At 38.7% G+C, this 15,337-nt stretch overlaps 1 protein-coding gene across 10 annotated transcripts in view; it reads right to left on the bottom strand.

Annotated features, from left to right (window-relative positions):
* LOC105193213 (latrophilin Cirl) overlaps positions 1-15,337 on the bottom strand; it is an 803,058-nt gene that overhangs the window by 22,318 nt on the left and 765,403 nt on the right. For 9 of the 10 annotated variants that reach the window (XM_026133332.2, XM_039454374.1, XM_039454372.1 and 6 more), the window contains 7 exons: positions 7,839-7,945; positions 5,396-5,579; positions 4,868-5,028; positions 3,143-3,784; positions 1,090-1,501; positions 328-553; positions 65-230 (listed from right to left, as the gene is read on the bottom strand). In XM_026133332.2, coding sequence (XP_025989117.1) covers positions 65-230; positions 328-553; positions 1,090-1,501; positions 3,143-3,784; positions 4,868-5,028; positions 5,396-5,579; positions 7,839-7,945 — 1,898 coding nt within the window. Of the gene's footprint in view, positions 1-64; positions 231-327; positions 554-1,089; positions 1,502-3,142; positions 3,785-4,867; positions 5,029-5,395; positions 5,580-7,838; positions 7,946-8,702; positions 8,810-15,337 lie in introns of all 10 variants that reach the window. The other variant, XM_039454371.1, reaches the window with a different exon arrangement.

The raw sequence follows: 15,337 nt of genomic DNA, 5'->3' as shown, positions 1-15,337 counted from the left end.
ATAATAAAATATTACAAATTATGATGTAAATAAAAAAGATGGTCGCGAGTCACGTGTAAATTACCTTCGAGAAACATCCAAGCAAACGCGCACAAGAAGAAGAAGTGCAATAAACCAGCCACGATGCCGCAGACAATTCTCTGATTAGTTTGGCCGATTCCGCAAACGAAGAGTACCTCGGCAATCAGCAGGCACACGCAGAGATTCTTGTGGATCGTCGTCCTGTCCGACTGCAAATCAGGGATCGGCGACAGTGACAAAAAAATTCCATCTCGCCGCGATTGAATGCCGATCGATCGGCGACGCCCGCGCAGTTATATACATTACCTTCAGTCCGCGAAATAATTGAAACGTGAGAATGGCCAGCACGAGGCAGACGACGGAAATGATGCAGCCTATATACGTGATGATCTGCAGGGCGACCTGATGGGCGATGTCCAGCCTGACGGCGTGCACGTCCATCAGCACGGCGAAGTTCGTCAGGTGATTGCATTCGCACACAGTGTGAGTCTCGTTGGTCTTCTGTATCTGGCAACCCTCGTCCGACCAGGCGCTATGGGAAATAAGGTATCGCGTGTAGACGAGGATAGTCATTATTCGCGTTATTGTTAGTTTTCCATCGGATATACAGAGCAAAAATTGTGCGAGGAGTAGTTCCAATTATAAATTTTTTGGCTGTACACACATATATGTATAACATGTTATGTACTTGGAACTCTTTACTCCAAAATAAACAATATGCAATAGAGGAATATAATTCTTTTTATTAAACATTAAAGATTAGATTTCCAGAACAAAAACTAAAAATCTTATTCAATAAATCAATTTTATAAATTAATCAATCTTTTTATTGAATACTGAATTTACGTAGGAGATATCGAATCTCTATAACCGAGTTTTAAGAAGGAAAGCTCCGCGGATTAAATAATAACAAGTATACTTCCTATTTCCGCGAGTTGTTGCTGGTGTACATGGCGCAACGGAAACAGACGAAGAGAAAATCGAAGAAATGAAGAAATAAGAGAACGACTCCTCGGCACTTTTAGTATTGTACGAAGTGGAAATAGGATCGGGCGAGGGCGAAATTACCTCAAGATGTAATCCCAGAAGACGCAAGTGGGGTTGGTGACGTTCTCGACCGCCAGATGTCTGAAATACACCCGAACGGGTTCCGAGAGCTGTATGTGCCGGCCTTTTCCCAAGGACGCCGAGATAACTTTGCTGTTGAGGAGACGAGTGGTGTTTCTCCGCGGCAGGGGCTGGGGATCGTCGCTCATGACGACGGACGGCGGCTCCGCTTGCGGCTGCAGTATCTCTTCGAGTCTGTCAAAGGCCATGAAGACCAGCCGGACGATGCCGGCCTCGCTGTTGTCTAGCAAAGCGCCCCTGGTAAGTTCCACGCGATCGTTCGAGACGGTCCACCTTTGCTGGGCGGCTTCGCTCGGGAAAACTTCCAGCTCGTTGCCGATGTTGCGCGCGTCCAGTACGCGAACTTCCATCACTGTGGGTGAAGACACGCATGTGGCTAATTAGGCGAGTAGGTGTATCCCTCCTAGCCGTAAATTCATGGAAGACGCGACTCAAATTACGACAGAACAGTGTGCTTTTCAAACATCTTTTACGACGAAAATTTTATTTTGTCAAATAAACGACAGAAATCGAAATCGAAACTTTATTATTGTATGAATAAAATTGAAAGAATCGTACGTTATAAAACGTCATAAATATAATAACACAATTTTACACGTAACTCTGAAAGATGTGTAATTTCTCTTCAAATATAAAGTAGAAATTGAAGCCATTATACCATTAATTAAAAATACATTTCCGCTCCGGTGCACGTGCCATAGCACAAATTGGAAACCACACTGTGATAGAAGAAAAATAATTTTTTATTTCTTCGACTTTTATCTACGTAATTGAATGAAATTGAAAAGAGTAATTTAATAAAATAATTTTGTCAACAAGTTACATTATTTAAAATTCATTAAAAAAAACTCGATCGCTCCAGAGAAATGTCAAAAAATTTATTTACGCAACATTCTTAACATGCCGTGCAATTTGACGCGAAATGAAGGATTATGAATTGATCGCGGTATGAATCAGTGGCGTTGCCAGGAAGGACTTAATGCGGTTTCGATTTTTCTTCTGGAAAGGAGGACGTTACACAGCATCCGACCGGCTGTCGCTCATCAACATCGCTTCCCCCTCTTCTTTCCTTCGACGCTTTTTGCTCTCCGCCGTTATGCAGTTTATCAAGCGTGCATCTGATGATGCACGTACACCGCGGCTCAATCAAGCCGCGACGCACTTCCGGGAAGTAAATCAAGTCGCTCGTAATTCCACCGTCGTTTTGTAATAATAATAGCGCGCGCCCGCGCCCGCGCCATACTCGTCTGGATTATAACGTAATCCGGGCGGGTACCGGAGAATTACGATGGATTCGGATCTGTATTTTATCTATACCGGAGATTACCGGGTGTTGGGTGCGCGAGCAATATAAATCATTCGATCGTTTGCAACGTATACGCCGAAGGCGAGTGCAACGTGCGTTCGTTCCGTAACTTTCCGTAAAAAGAAAATAGTCACTTTGGAGACGCGACGTTTCTAGTTAGATAACTGCACTGCCGCGAATTCTAAGTTGTTTAGCAAAACGAATATAAATTAAAATTATATTAATAATAAATTACATCGCATTAACTTAGTAATTAACATTACAAATTATCTTTTAAGAATCAAAAAAATTTGAAAAGGCATACATCTTTATGATTTTTTTTTATATAATATGATAATTCACTTTCTCTCCTTTATATTTTGAATTTATGTTCAACAACATATGATAGAGTTATAATTTATAAATTATAAAATAATTAAAAATCATTCTAAATCTTCTTTAAATTTGAAATTAAATTGTGATCCCACCTCACATTAATAAAAATTGCAAATAAGTCTTTTTACATAATTTCAAAATCATGTTCTGCAATTATCTAGGTAATTGGCTATAAGCAGAGATGGCAACCTAATGAGGAGGATATTGAGGCTCTTAATGTCTCCTTACTTGACATGTAAAGGATATAATAAATGTATAGTCCGATAAATTGTTGTATAGCAATTACCAATCATCATTTATAGCAGTACTCACGTATGTTTTTGCCTTCATGCATAATAGTCTTCTCGTGCATAAGCGTGTCGGCCAATAAGAAGGCGTTCTCTTCAAGACCGATCAGCAGCGACGTTGCAACCCTCATTTGTTCCTGATGACTGAGATCCTTCCAGGATGCCATTTGCGCTTTATCGAGCAGATTGCTGCCAGTCCGCACTACACCCTGCAGCAGCTCCGTGACGCTGACCTCCCTCTGATTCGGGTCTTGATAGGTTTTAATGTCTAGGGCCATCTTCTCGGCCATATTTTTGATGATCTTCGTAGTGATCATCATGTCGCCGCCGTACAAGCCACGACTGTTATTCGTGACCTGCGAGAGCTCTCTGCTGATGCCGAGAATCACGTCACCGTCTGTCACGCGGTTCTCCAAAGTGGTCAACCAGACGGATCGACACTCGCTCAGGTCTGGATTGTCACGGTGCCAGAAGGCGGATTCTCCTCGGGCCAGACATCGCCATCTGGCCAAACCATTCGCACCGCCGGGACAGCTCTGTACCGCCACTTCGCCGGCCCTGGTCGTGTTCCAGGACAAGTTCCTGGCTATCACCGGGGGACACACTTGTCTACCGTAGTCGTACCACTGGCCATTCGAACTAGACTCCGGGTACAGCGTACTGGGTACTGCAACGATATGGTTACGCTTCGGTCAGTATGATCGTCTTAAGTGGTCGCCTCAGCTAACGACTACAGTTAACGGCTTGGCGTTAATGCGATACCGGCGTCACGGCGTTCTCAAGGATGCAGCTCGGTGCGCAACGACGCTCGGAAATGGAATTTCGGTTCTCCCCGGGGATCTTAATGTTTCATCGCGATCGAACCAGAAATGTGCTATTTACTCGTCGGTTTATAGACCACCAGCAGGAATATGTTTATACAGTGACAAAAGCAAAAATAAAATTAAAACGGATAATAACGGCTTGGCGTTAAATCCACCGTTGTGCTCACGACAGCTATAATGCTCCGATCATCAATTATGCTTAGGCATTGTCTGATACAAGCGGCTTAGCCTCAAAATCAACTCATAGATCTACGGACCCGTAACCGAGAAACAGAGCTCGTTACTATGTAAGGATGTCACTGTTGTCGATACAAGATTATTGCATGTAATCGTCTAATTGATTGACAAAATTCTTGAAGATTTTTAGATCCTATGATCTATGTTCAAAATTAAATGTCAAACAATCATTGTATAAGAAGGAATAATGTTACTGATTCGTGTTCACGTTGAAACCAATATATTTAACATCATTACTCTTACAATGAATAAAAATTGATAATTCGGTACGCATCGATGTGCAGTACACCAAGGACGACGCCCGAGAGAGAAAGAGAGAGCGCTCACTCGACAACCGTTATCGTAGTCCCCCTAGAAGTCCTTCCTCTAGAGGCGCTAATTAAAAGAAAATGGCTTCACATCGCCGCGCAATCAAATTACAACGAAAATGTTACTAAAGAATTTTAGTCAAATAACATAGAAATAAGTGCGATAATTAACAAACAAGAATATTATACGATCATATCGTACATAAAATTATAAACCAAAATGACATTGTTTAATCTTGTTAAGATATTAATATTTAAAAATGTGCACATACTTGTACAATGTACACGTACATATTATATTCTTACTGATAATATAAAGTATATTATATTATATTATATTATTATCCAATGTTCGCCCAGAAAAAAAAAAGAAAATCTTACCGGTGGTCCTTCGACTGGTCCTCCAGGGTGCGAAGGTAGATGTTGTCGTGGCTTGAGTGGTCTCAAACATCGGTGGCATCGCCGGAGAACCATTTGCAGATATTAAGTCCTGATCTCCCTCATCGACTTCGATGTCGGCGGAGGACCTTGTTGACGTAGAACTGAAAATGGAGGGATCTCGTTATTCTCGATGGTCCTCGTACACATCGAACTTTATGACGATCATATAGATCGCGCTTGATATGAATTAACGACGCGAAGGAAAATATTTGTTGTACAGACAGTGATTAAGTGAAATTAATGACCGACGCGGCAAATAAGAACGCAAGAGAAAAACTATATCCCTTCGATACTTTCGTTTCGTTATATTTTTATGCATACGTGCACGATATAAATATTCGATAATATTGCAGTAAAGGTAAATATGATTCTAGATTAAAGTCTAAATTAAAGTCCAAAACCCACGATTTTTAATGCGTTGTATTGAGCCGCGTATATCAGATTTTTATATTTATATAACACACTAACCTCGCCGGCGTCGTTATCGGCATCACCGGGGTAGACGGCGCCGGTGGCTGTTGGGGTGGCTGTTGCGCCGGTGTCGTAATCCTCGAAGGAGGCCTGACAGTCGGCTTAGCGGTACTCCAGACACTCGGCTGCGAAGTTACGAACCATGGCGGACTCGGCCGGGACGTCGTCGTGGTGGTGGCCGCTGTGAATGTTTCGTCAAGATTGCTTTAATAAGGGACGGGAAGATTGGCGATGCAAAGGAATTTTCGCAAAGAAGAGGAGGAAGATCCGGCAGTTCGTCTACAAGCTTATCAGACTCGAAGATTGAGGATAATTAAGAAGGAAAGTGATTTTAGGGGTGCGGGATATTTAAAGCTTTCGAGAGGTCTCAGGAATATCGAAGTCATCCCTCTTCTCTCTTTCTTCTTCTTTCTCTCTTTCTCTCTCTCTTCCTCTATTTCGCACGGATTGATACGATGGGGAGTTTATCCACCGCGTCGAATTTATATTAGACTCTTGTTAATCATTCGGTAGAGTTTGAATGAACTGTCTGTATTTTGCGTATATTCCCGATAGACCGAAGGGAATGAGATATCCGCAGCTCGGAAATACCGAGGGTACTCTCATCTCTGTTTTTCTTGGCTCGCTACGTTGGAAGAAGCTTATCCGCTGTATCGGATTTATATCGGATTCTTGTTAATCGTAATCATTCGATAGAGCGCTTGAGTAAATCTCCTTTTCAGAACATCAGATATGGATATAGTAAATAATATTTAAATAATATTTGAATTTTATATTAGAATATTTGATGTCTCGATTGATCAAAATAGTTTCGCATAATTGCAATAATTTTCTAATAAAATGTAAATAGTGAAGCAAGACTTTTACAAAAAAAAGTAATAAATTTTTTCAGATAAAGTTTTATTATAACAAATAAAATTTTGAAATATTATCGAAATTAAAATTGCAAATAGAAAAATTAAAATTTAATAACACATTATATAAGCATATTAATATTAATAAATATTTTTATTGAAGTTATTTCATCTATGAAAAATCTATTATTACCTTTCTCTAACGTTAAAGATAAAGAATGAAAAAGATATTTTTACTCTTCTTCCTCGAAAAAGTTTAATAATTGCTGAAAGAGCGCTATGAATAAAAATTAAACACATTCTGCGAGCACATAAGTCGTCCGAGAAGCATTTCGCGAATAGAGAATTCAAATAGCCAAAGAAGAGAAAAAGAGAAACAGAACACAAGAGATTAGACTGAACAGTTCGATATCGCGTCTAGATCTAACTGTGAAAGAGAAAACGATCTTTAACCCAAGATGGCGACGACAGTTAATTCCAGAACGGGATGGTCCACATATTTCGCGGTACTATCTCTATAGAGGTCATCTTTATTGTCCGAAGGGGTTTGCGATAAGGTAAAATACCGGACGTCGCCGATATTCGTCGCGATAATCGCGCGCGCAAAGGTAAGACGCGCACGTGCAAATCGAAGAGAGAAGAGGAATCGGTTTTACTTCTCCTGTGGCCACATTGGCGGCCACTAAGAGGTCCAACTGTTATATACACGAATACATGTTTGTGTGGTAGAATTAGGATCCGATCTTTTGTATGTCTGCGAAATCAATCGCGAGGCATACAAAAGCAGAAAGAGAGAGAGAGAGAGGAGAAAAGTAGAAGGAACAAAGGATTTTGGTATCATTACTAGAAACGAACATGCTGTTCATAGGAAAAAAGACAAAAATTAATATTTATATTTAAGACTTAATATGTATACTACAAATCCAAGTAGTGTATAAAACGTGTAATCACTTTTTATGCATTTATGTGCGTGTCATTTTTTTATGTGCTTATGCCTATTTCCACCAACGCAGATTAACTTTAATCTGAGTTTAACTTACTCTTTGTCTTTCTTTAATTCTAAGAATTGGAAAAAGATAAAGAGTAAGTTAAATGAGATCAAAGTTAATCTACATTGATGGAATTGGACATTAGACGTGTAATTTAACATTGAGATTTAAGCGTTTAACAAGTACAAAAATTACACGCATAAATTTAATTTAATTCATTAAAAATGTAAATGCGTAAAAAGTGACTACACATTTTACACACTTGAATTTGCAGTTTATATAAAATAAATTAATTCAATATTTAATATGAATATTTAAGTTTCTGATATTAATTAAATCAATGCTGATTGCTGATCATACTTAATATAGAAATCTAGATAAAAAATGTTAATGAGTAATAAATACTGTAAAAAATTAGTTCAATTAAAATTAGTTTTTAAACTTATTTAAAAAATGATGTATAAAATTTATTATCAGCAATTTTAACTTCTAAAAACAAATACAATTCGCAAATTTTGTGAAATTTCTTGCAAAATCCAATAACGCTAAAACAAATCCACGCTAAGATTGGCCTAAAAATGGAAGGGTTTTACTTACCAGACACGCATCGATAGTGCGCTTCGAGATATTTGTGTGTATTCGGACAAGGATCGCCGAATTGCAGCGTGGACGCAACAATGCTGCAGTTTTGCTGGTCGTTGCACCTGCACGGGGATTCGACTCGCGTTTAACAAAATGACTATGGTACACCCTTACCACGTGTACCGCCATGGATCCAGCCCTGTTTCTTTCGTTTCTTTCGTTTCTTCGATAGATGGGAAAAAAGAGCGATGCTCTCGGAGAGAGACTTTTTCGTCGAAATTCGTCCATTCAACTTGTACTCTTTTATTTAAACCTAGCAGCTTTAGCAAGCTTACTTTTGGATATTTTTAGTCTCAATTCTTCAAACATTGATCGTAAGAGTCTGATTTAATTCTTGTCGTTGAGAACTTGATTTTTGAAATTGACGGTTAAAAATTAGAAATCTCAATCGAGGACTTCATAGTATTTAGTTAAAAAAAAGTATTTTGAAATATTAGTTAGTATTGTTATAAAGTAAATCAAACAAAATTATAAAATAACAAAAAGATTGAATTAAATAATTAACAAAAATATGAAAGAAAAAATATAACGTAATTTTGCACCAGTGTCAAATAAAATTATAAAACAACAAAGGTAGTTCGTAAAAGAAAAAAGGTTTTTCAAGCTGCATGATCGTTTGGGCATATCGTCTAACGTCGACGATTTAATTCACATAAGACGAAATCATAAGACGAAATAAATCTTTGCTCCTCAAATTACAATTCCAAGATTACGAAGTTCTTCCGCAGCACATAAACGAAAGGCGAATCCCTTGAGACTTCTCGCGTAAATCCGCAACCGCGCGCGCGAAAACGTCAGAATAGAAAAATGTGAACCAACCTAAGCACTGGTAGTGAGCCTCGATGTATTTTCCGGTCCCAGGACAAGGGTCTTCCTCGAAAACATCGCTGCGCACGTCCACCGAACAGGAATTACGATGATTGCACCTGCAATCGTCACGTGTGCGAAAATGTCACCCAGCGGAACGACCTTACAGCGATTTCCAAATTCTTCGTAGAATCACCAATTGAGAATCAGGCGACCACGACGACGATCCCGCGCGTATTGCTATCTCGCGATTTGTACGAGTGTAAATTCTCTTTCCCTCTCCCTTTCGAAAATCTCGCGTTAAATATTTTATATTTTGTCTGATAATACTTGTTATTATATCTCGAAATTATCCTTTCGCATTCCAGAATTTGATACAAAATTTCGATATCATCGTATAATTGAATTAGAAGTTGTTTTCAATTTTATTAAGTTCGCAAAAAGATTCGTTAATTCCACTGCATTTAAAGAATACCAAATTACGATAGCCAAATTATGATATTCACTTTTGTAGAAATTGGTAATCGATTTATCAAATTTTCCTAAATTTCTCGAGCATTTTCAGAAATCTTCGTTCGGAGAGCAAAAGCAATTTGTTAGTCTCACTGCAATTTCGGAACAAAAGCTCGACTCTCTCCCGTTCGCGGAGCTTCGTTGAATCCGTTATATCACGGTTGTTCGCGTGTGTGTTAGCGTGTGACAGTAGGACAATGGGTTAGTAATGACACGTTCGCAACAGTTTCAGACATAAGCACAAGTTAGGCGCTCGAGGTAAGACAGACAAGGATTCTAGTCCCAGATCCGGACAAACGGACGTGTGTGTACGTGTGTGCATGAGAGAGTACGTAGAAGTGTGTCAGCACCGAATTACAGCCCACCCACAATATCCCACGGTGTATGTACAAAGATTAACCGCATGCAGAGAATGTTCCTCCATTTCGAATGTGGACGAATTATTTGCGCAGCCTCGCGCTTGCGTCGCGGAGAAGGCAAATCGCATATTCATAATTGTATTAAATTCGTATCGCTTGACTTTTACGCGGTGACAATTCATTTTTTAAAAAATATAATGGTCGAAATAATGAGATCCGGTTACTTTTTTTCTCATTCAACTGAATTAACATTCGTAATGAAAGTAACGACTTTGTTGCGTTAAAACCGATTCGCCGATCCCATCATTTAAGTGCGCTTCGCCGACCGTAAAGATAACACAGATCCTTTTTTAGAACTGTCCGTTAATTTAGATTTGCGTTTGTTAAATCTTTCTCTCTCATGGCGTATTTGAAGCTCGCTCGCGTTAACAGGGAGAATAATCATGGCGAATTTTATCCCGAGCGACAAAGTAAATTTTTCTCGTGCACGCGAAATCGCGACACTTTAAAGGACAAAAGCGGCGCGGCTCGTCGGCGATCGTTAGGTCGCGGAATTATTCTCTTCCGAGAGAATCTCGGCAATTCGCCGCCGCGTTCTCGTTGTAACTACGGGACTTGAAAATATTTAGTATCGCAGTATTGTCGTAATAAACTTTCCGCTCCGCCGAACTGCCGAGCACGCTTGACATGACTTCTCTCCGTTAAAGATTTTCCCGTTGACGGATTTTCAAAGAGGGACTCTCTCGGAAATTTTCCTGCGAAGTACAATTGGGAGAGTGTTTCTCGAGACGGTGGTTTCAGTTAACGTCAAGAGTATTTTCTTTCGATCTAAATATTGGATAATTTTCAAAAAAATTCGCGACTTAATGACCTCAATTCATTAGACAGACAATTCATTTTAGGGTATAAAATATGGTATGAGCATTCCTGACTTATCGCACTTCTTTTTAACGAAATCTGGGTGATTAAAAGTATTATGTCGCATTTTGTATGTTCGAGAAACTCTACAGTTGATAAGTTGTTGCAGATTTAATTCACTTTGTTCGCTAGCAGCGTGATAAGCAAAAAGTATTGCTCTTAAGCAAACGGTTAATTGGGAGATAAAATTATCTCAACGTATCTTTATTTAATTTTGTGTGCCTTCCTTTTTTCTCGTGAACGCAAACATAAAAAAGTATTTTTATCAAAAGTTATAAAGACGGAGAGGCCATCGTTCAAATTTGCGCGTGAGAAAATTAAAAAATTTTATTTACACCTTCGCTTAATCCCGCCAAGGTAGTATCCCGAGATAATACGTGAGCTTTGCACCTGCAGCTTGTTTGCTCACGACGCGATTCGACGATCGTTGCGCTTGTTTTTTCTGTTCGCTCGATCGGAATTACCCGGCGGACGTAAGGCCGTCGTTGCACGAGTGCAATATTACTCGGCGAGACCGAGATTTAACGTAACAACTTTATGAGAGCGCGATGTAACGCGATATTTCATTTGCAAATGCGACCGGCGTCGTCGAAATTGAATTAACCTAACCTGCCTTGATTCTTAAACGCTAAGAACGCCCTTTGAAAATTCAAGTCTTCGTGTCATGAAACGGTATTTCTTTCCATAAGATTGAATAAGAAATTATCAGATCTCTGCTCGGTAAGTAAGCTAGTTATAACAAATTCGATTTCATATTAAAGAACGAAATATATAAATAAATTTTCAAGATTGTAAGTCATTAGATTATTTAAAATATTTTTGGAGTATTCAATAAACCAAGTTTTATTCAAGCATTTTACTTTCCAATAAAAATTGCAATTTTTTAAAATAAAAAAGATCGATACTTCAAAAGAAAGCGTTCTTGAGGTTTTAAGACTAGTGATAATTAAGATAATAATAATACGATTTCGAAAAATATGCAAGAAATATCGAGCAAGTATATTAAACCTAGGAGGGAAACACCTCTCCGAAAATTGTCCAGCAATAACAAAAATAACATATTTTTCCGCTCGATAATATCTCAAGATATATCGCGCCGCGCTGATTTTCCCGCGTCGCGTGAACACGCTGATCACTTCACGCCGTAACCGTGCGCCGATTAGTTCACGTCAATGTGGCTGCCGGTGTGCAGACGGGTCGCGAGTGTTCCGCGTTTTCGTGCCTTTTCACTCATCTCGGACGAATCCTGCGTACGAATGAGCGCCGGAAGTGGCAAATTTAGCGACGGACGATCGTTCCGGGTGTATTAATCGGTCATGAATCTTCGCGGAAGTTGCACGGCAAATGTCTTTTGCTTTCCCGCCTCGTCAAGTCGGCGGCGTCCGTCCGAAGAATTCGTCGATACGCGCGTCTCCGATACTTCGCATTGTCCAGAATGCTACGCGTCACGCGAAACCTCGAGAAACATCGAGGGAAACGTTGAGGAAAACGCCAAGGTAGCTCGATGATCACAGGTATGACTTCTCCGTCCGCATAATATTCGCGGGACGGTCGTTCGCGTAGCGATCGTCGGCCGCGTCGGCCATGTTTATCAACGGCGCTTCCCGAAATTGCAACGGACGAGCGGCGAGACAACAAGCCGAGAGCGTCGAGCGAGACCAAAGGTGAATATGTCTCGGCGCGTGAACAATCGACTCGGTCGCGGTCAAACCACGTCTGCGGGGATCTACCTCGCGTTATTCACGTGTCGCGAGTGCCGAACGGAGCTACGGGCGGTCGCTTGATGTGCTGGTTGTTCATTCGCAATACAAGCATAGGAGCGAACGAGTGTCTCTACTAATGCGCAGGGGCGGCGTAACTAAGCGAATTAAGCACGGCATGGGGGCACCATTTTTTTTTTGTATTTGATTGAAGACGCTACTTTTTTTTTAGCACATGATATATAAATTGCCGTTCATAAATTCGGAGCACTTGCGATTTTTTCTTGCATTTTTTGAAAAGTTAAATAAAATGGAGTCTTTAAAAAATTTTTAATTTTTAATTTAAGTAAAAATCGAGAACATTACAATCAAACTTTCATCTTTTTCTTTATAAACACTTTAATTTCAAAGTTAAAAAACATTTTGTATAAATAAGTTTTTACGCAAAATATTCGATATTATTGCGAAAGATCGTTAAAGTATATGCATAGTTTTATTTATAATGTATGGTAAACGTGATTTTATTCCCTTTGAAATGGAAAATTCGAAAAACATTTTAAAGCTTAAAAAGTTACTTTAAAAATTACATACAAATGAAAGTTTTTAATATTTTTATTCTATTTTGAAACGTTATAGCCTGAATCATCAGATAAAAATTAAAGAAAAAAAATATATATATACAACGATCTAATGTATATAGTATAGGAGCACAGAATATAATCTAATGCTGTCCCTGTTGAAGAATGTTTCCAATTAACTTCAATCTCGGTTTATAATTTACTTTCTAATTACTTTATAATTTACTATTTCTGATTCTTGGAAAAAGAGAAAGTACGTTAAACCGAGACTTAAAATTAATCTATTATACATTGATATAAACCCAAGTATTTCATCTGTCGACAGAGTTTGCCCAAGCAAGCTTTGCGTGTGCGTTGAGAGCTTTGTATCAAGTGCATCTAAGGATCATTGCTGAATCGTATACATCGAGGCAGGTATTGCTAGCTTCTGCGACATCCGGCAGACGGTGAGTGATTAATTCTTATCAAATTAGCTCTTTATTCCGTATTTCGTTGTACAGAATTTATCGAATATCGTGAGAAGATAGGAGACAAAAATGCGATTGTTTTTCATTATTCGAATTCCCTGCGATTGACAAGTAAAAAATAAAATCTTTTTAGATTAGCTAAAAACGCGGTAAGAAAAGAATTAAAAATCGAAAGTCGCGTCTTCGGGCGGGATAGTCACTTTTAGATTATATATACACACGCGTAAAAAAGATCATTTCTTATGATCATCATAATTTTTGCAAGACGTCGAACAATGCTGAATGATCAATTTTGATGATTATTATGGAAGAGTTGCCGAATGCGTATCATTTAAATTAATTTTTATTATATTTTCCATTTAGTACTGATTTGTATGCAAATGAACGTTGGTAATTATAGTTTAATGCCTCAGATATATATATTATAACAATATTTAACATTTCATTAATAATAAATTAATTTTATATAAGCGTTTTACAGCATGTCGCGAAAAGTATTTTGGCAACCGGCCTAAATCGTATCTGCTGGTCTCCTGAAGCGCGAATTATCTTTGAAAATATCGTATTTATGAATTAAAACAATTATAAATATAAGTTATCATCAACTAAAACTTATTTCATTAACCATTGATCAAAAAAGAATCAAATATTTAATAATTAATAAATAACAATAATAAAAAGGTAAGAACATTGACATAAAGTTGACTCGCACTTATTTTTGCCATTGATATATTTTTATTAACATCAGTTATTAGTTTTATTATTATTATCACTTATCAAACTTACATTAATATCAATCAATTAACATCATTTGTTACAATAAAATTGATGGTGGCACAATTCAGGAAACTTGATAGATTTTGCAACAATATCGATTTAATTTTTATAATAATTACAAATATGTTTGTACAATAAATGTAAAATATACAGTAAACTTTTTAATGAATTTTAAAAATTCCAGAAAATAAACTTGCATCATGATTGCATTATTATCAGCTACATAAATTGATCAAAATTAACGTCAGCTGTACCTGATTTTTTTAATGTGTTGTTAGCGCGTACGAAACAGAATGCAACTTGTTAAATTTTTGTTAATATTATTTATTTCTCATTTACTTCATATTTTTGTCATTTGTAAATGTTGCGTGTATTACAAGTAAAAAAAATATAAAACATTGCAGAGATACGATTTAGAAGATCGATACGCGTTCGGCAACTCTGTCCCAACACTTTTTCTACCTTCCGCGTTCCGAAACTTTATGCTCACAGAATATCTCGGAAGCGACGATGATATTTCGGCATGAGGCATCTTCCCGGCGTTATCTTCCGCTTGTTATTTCGGGATTATGAGTTTTCGCGGAGCTTTTTGCATGTGCCGAGCACTAAAAGTACGCTCGAATTTCGATCAAGTGTCAGGTGGATGACACGTCGCACATCACACCCATCTGAAATCTCTAGTAGAAATTTCCGGACGCGTCGCGGATTATTTCGCCGGAAGAGCAATCGGTATCAATTGACAGTGGGCAAACGGAACAACGGAAATTCTTATCGTCCTGACGAGAATCGGGCGCTGTCGATATATCGTCATAGTTCAGTAGCAAAGTATCGACAGGACGCAAAGTCCCGCGCCGCCGCTGATGCAATTGCGTCCGTTCGAGATTAGTTCGTTATAGAGCGGGAAGCTCGATGATTCCGGTTATTAAGCGGTTCCGTCGTCAACAATAGCTACCGAATTGCAACAATTCGACTGTGTCATGAACGCGAACTCTTCGAGCGCGACTATGGCGCGCAAATTTTGTCTATTTTCGCCCCGGTGAATTCGTGTCAGCGAAACAAGAAAAAGATCGACAGCGAGATGCAGTATTAACAACGCGATTAAAGCCGCGGTAATAAATGTATCTGCGTTGTAACCGCGGTTTATTAATTATGCATCGAGCAGTGCTGCATTGTAATTATTCATACGATTCGCATAACAGTTTCCAATATCGCGACGTAAATGCGGTCGCATCGGGGCGGCGTTTCATCGACAACCGAAATTACAGCGTAGCCAATTATAACGCACTGGCGCTTTTATTTGTTTAGCAGGATGTGTCGACGAGCTATCGTTCTCGA

The sequence above is a fragment of the Solenopsis invicta genome, chromosome 10 (assembly GCF_016802725.1).
Source record: "Solenopsis invicta isolate M01_SB chromosome 10, UNIL_Sinv_3.0, whole genome shotgun sequence".
Lineage (NCBI taxonomy): Eukaryota > Metazoa > Arthropoda > Insecta > Hymenoptera > Formicidae > Solenopsis > Solenopsis invicta.
The sequence above is the reverse complement of the archived record's forward strand: the minus strand, read 5'-3'. Positions and strand labels throughout refer to the sequence as shown.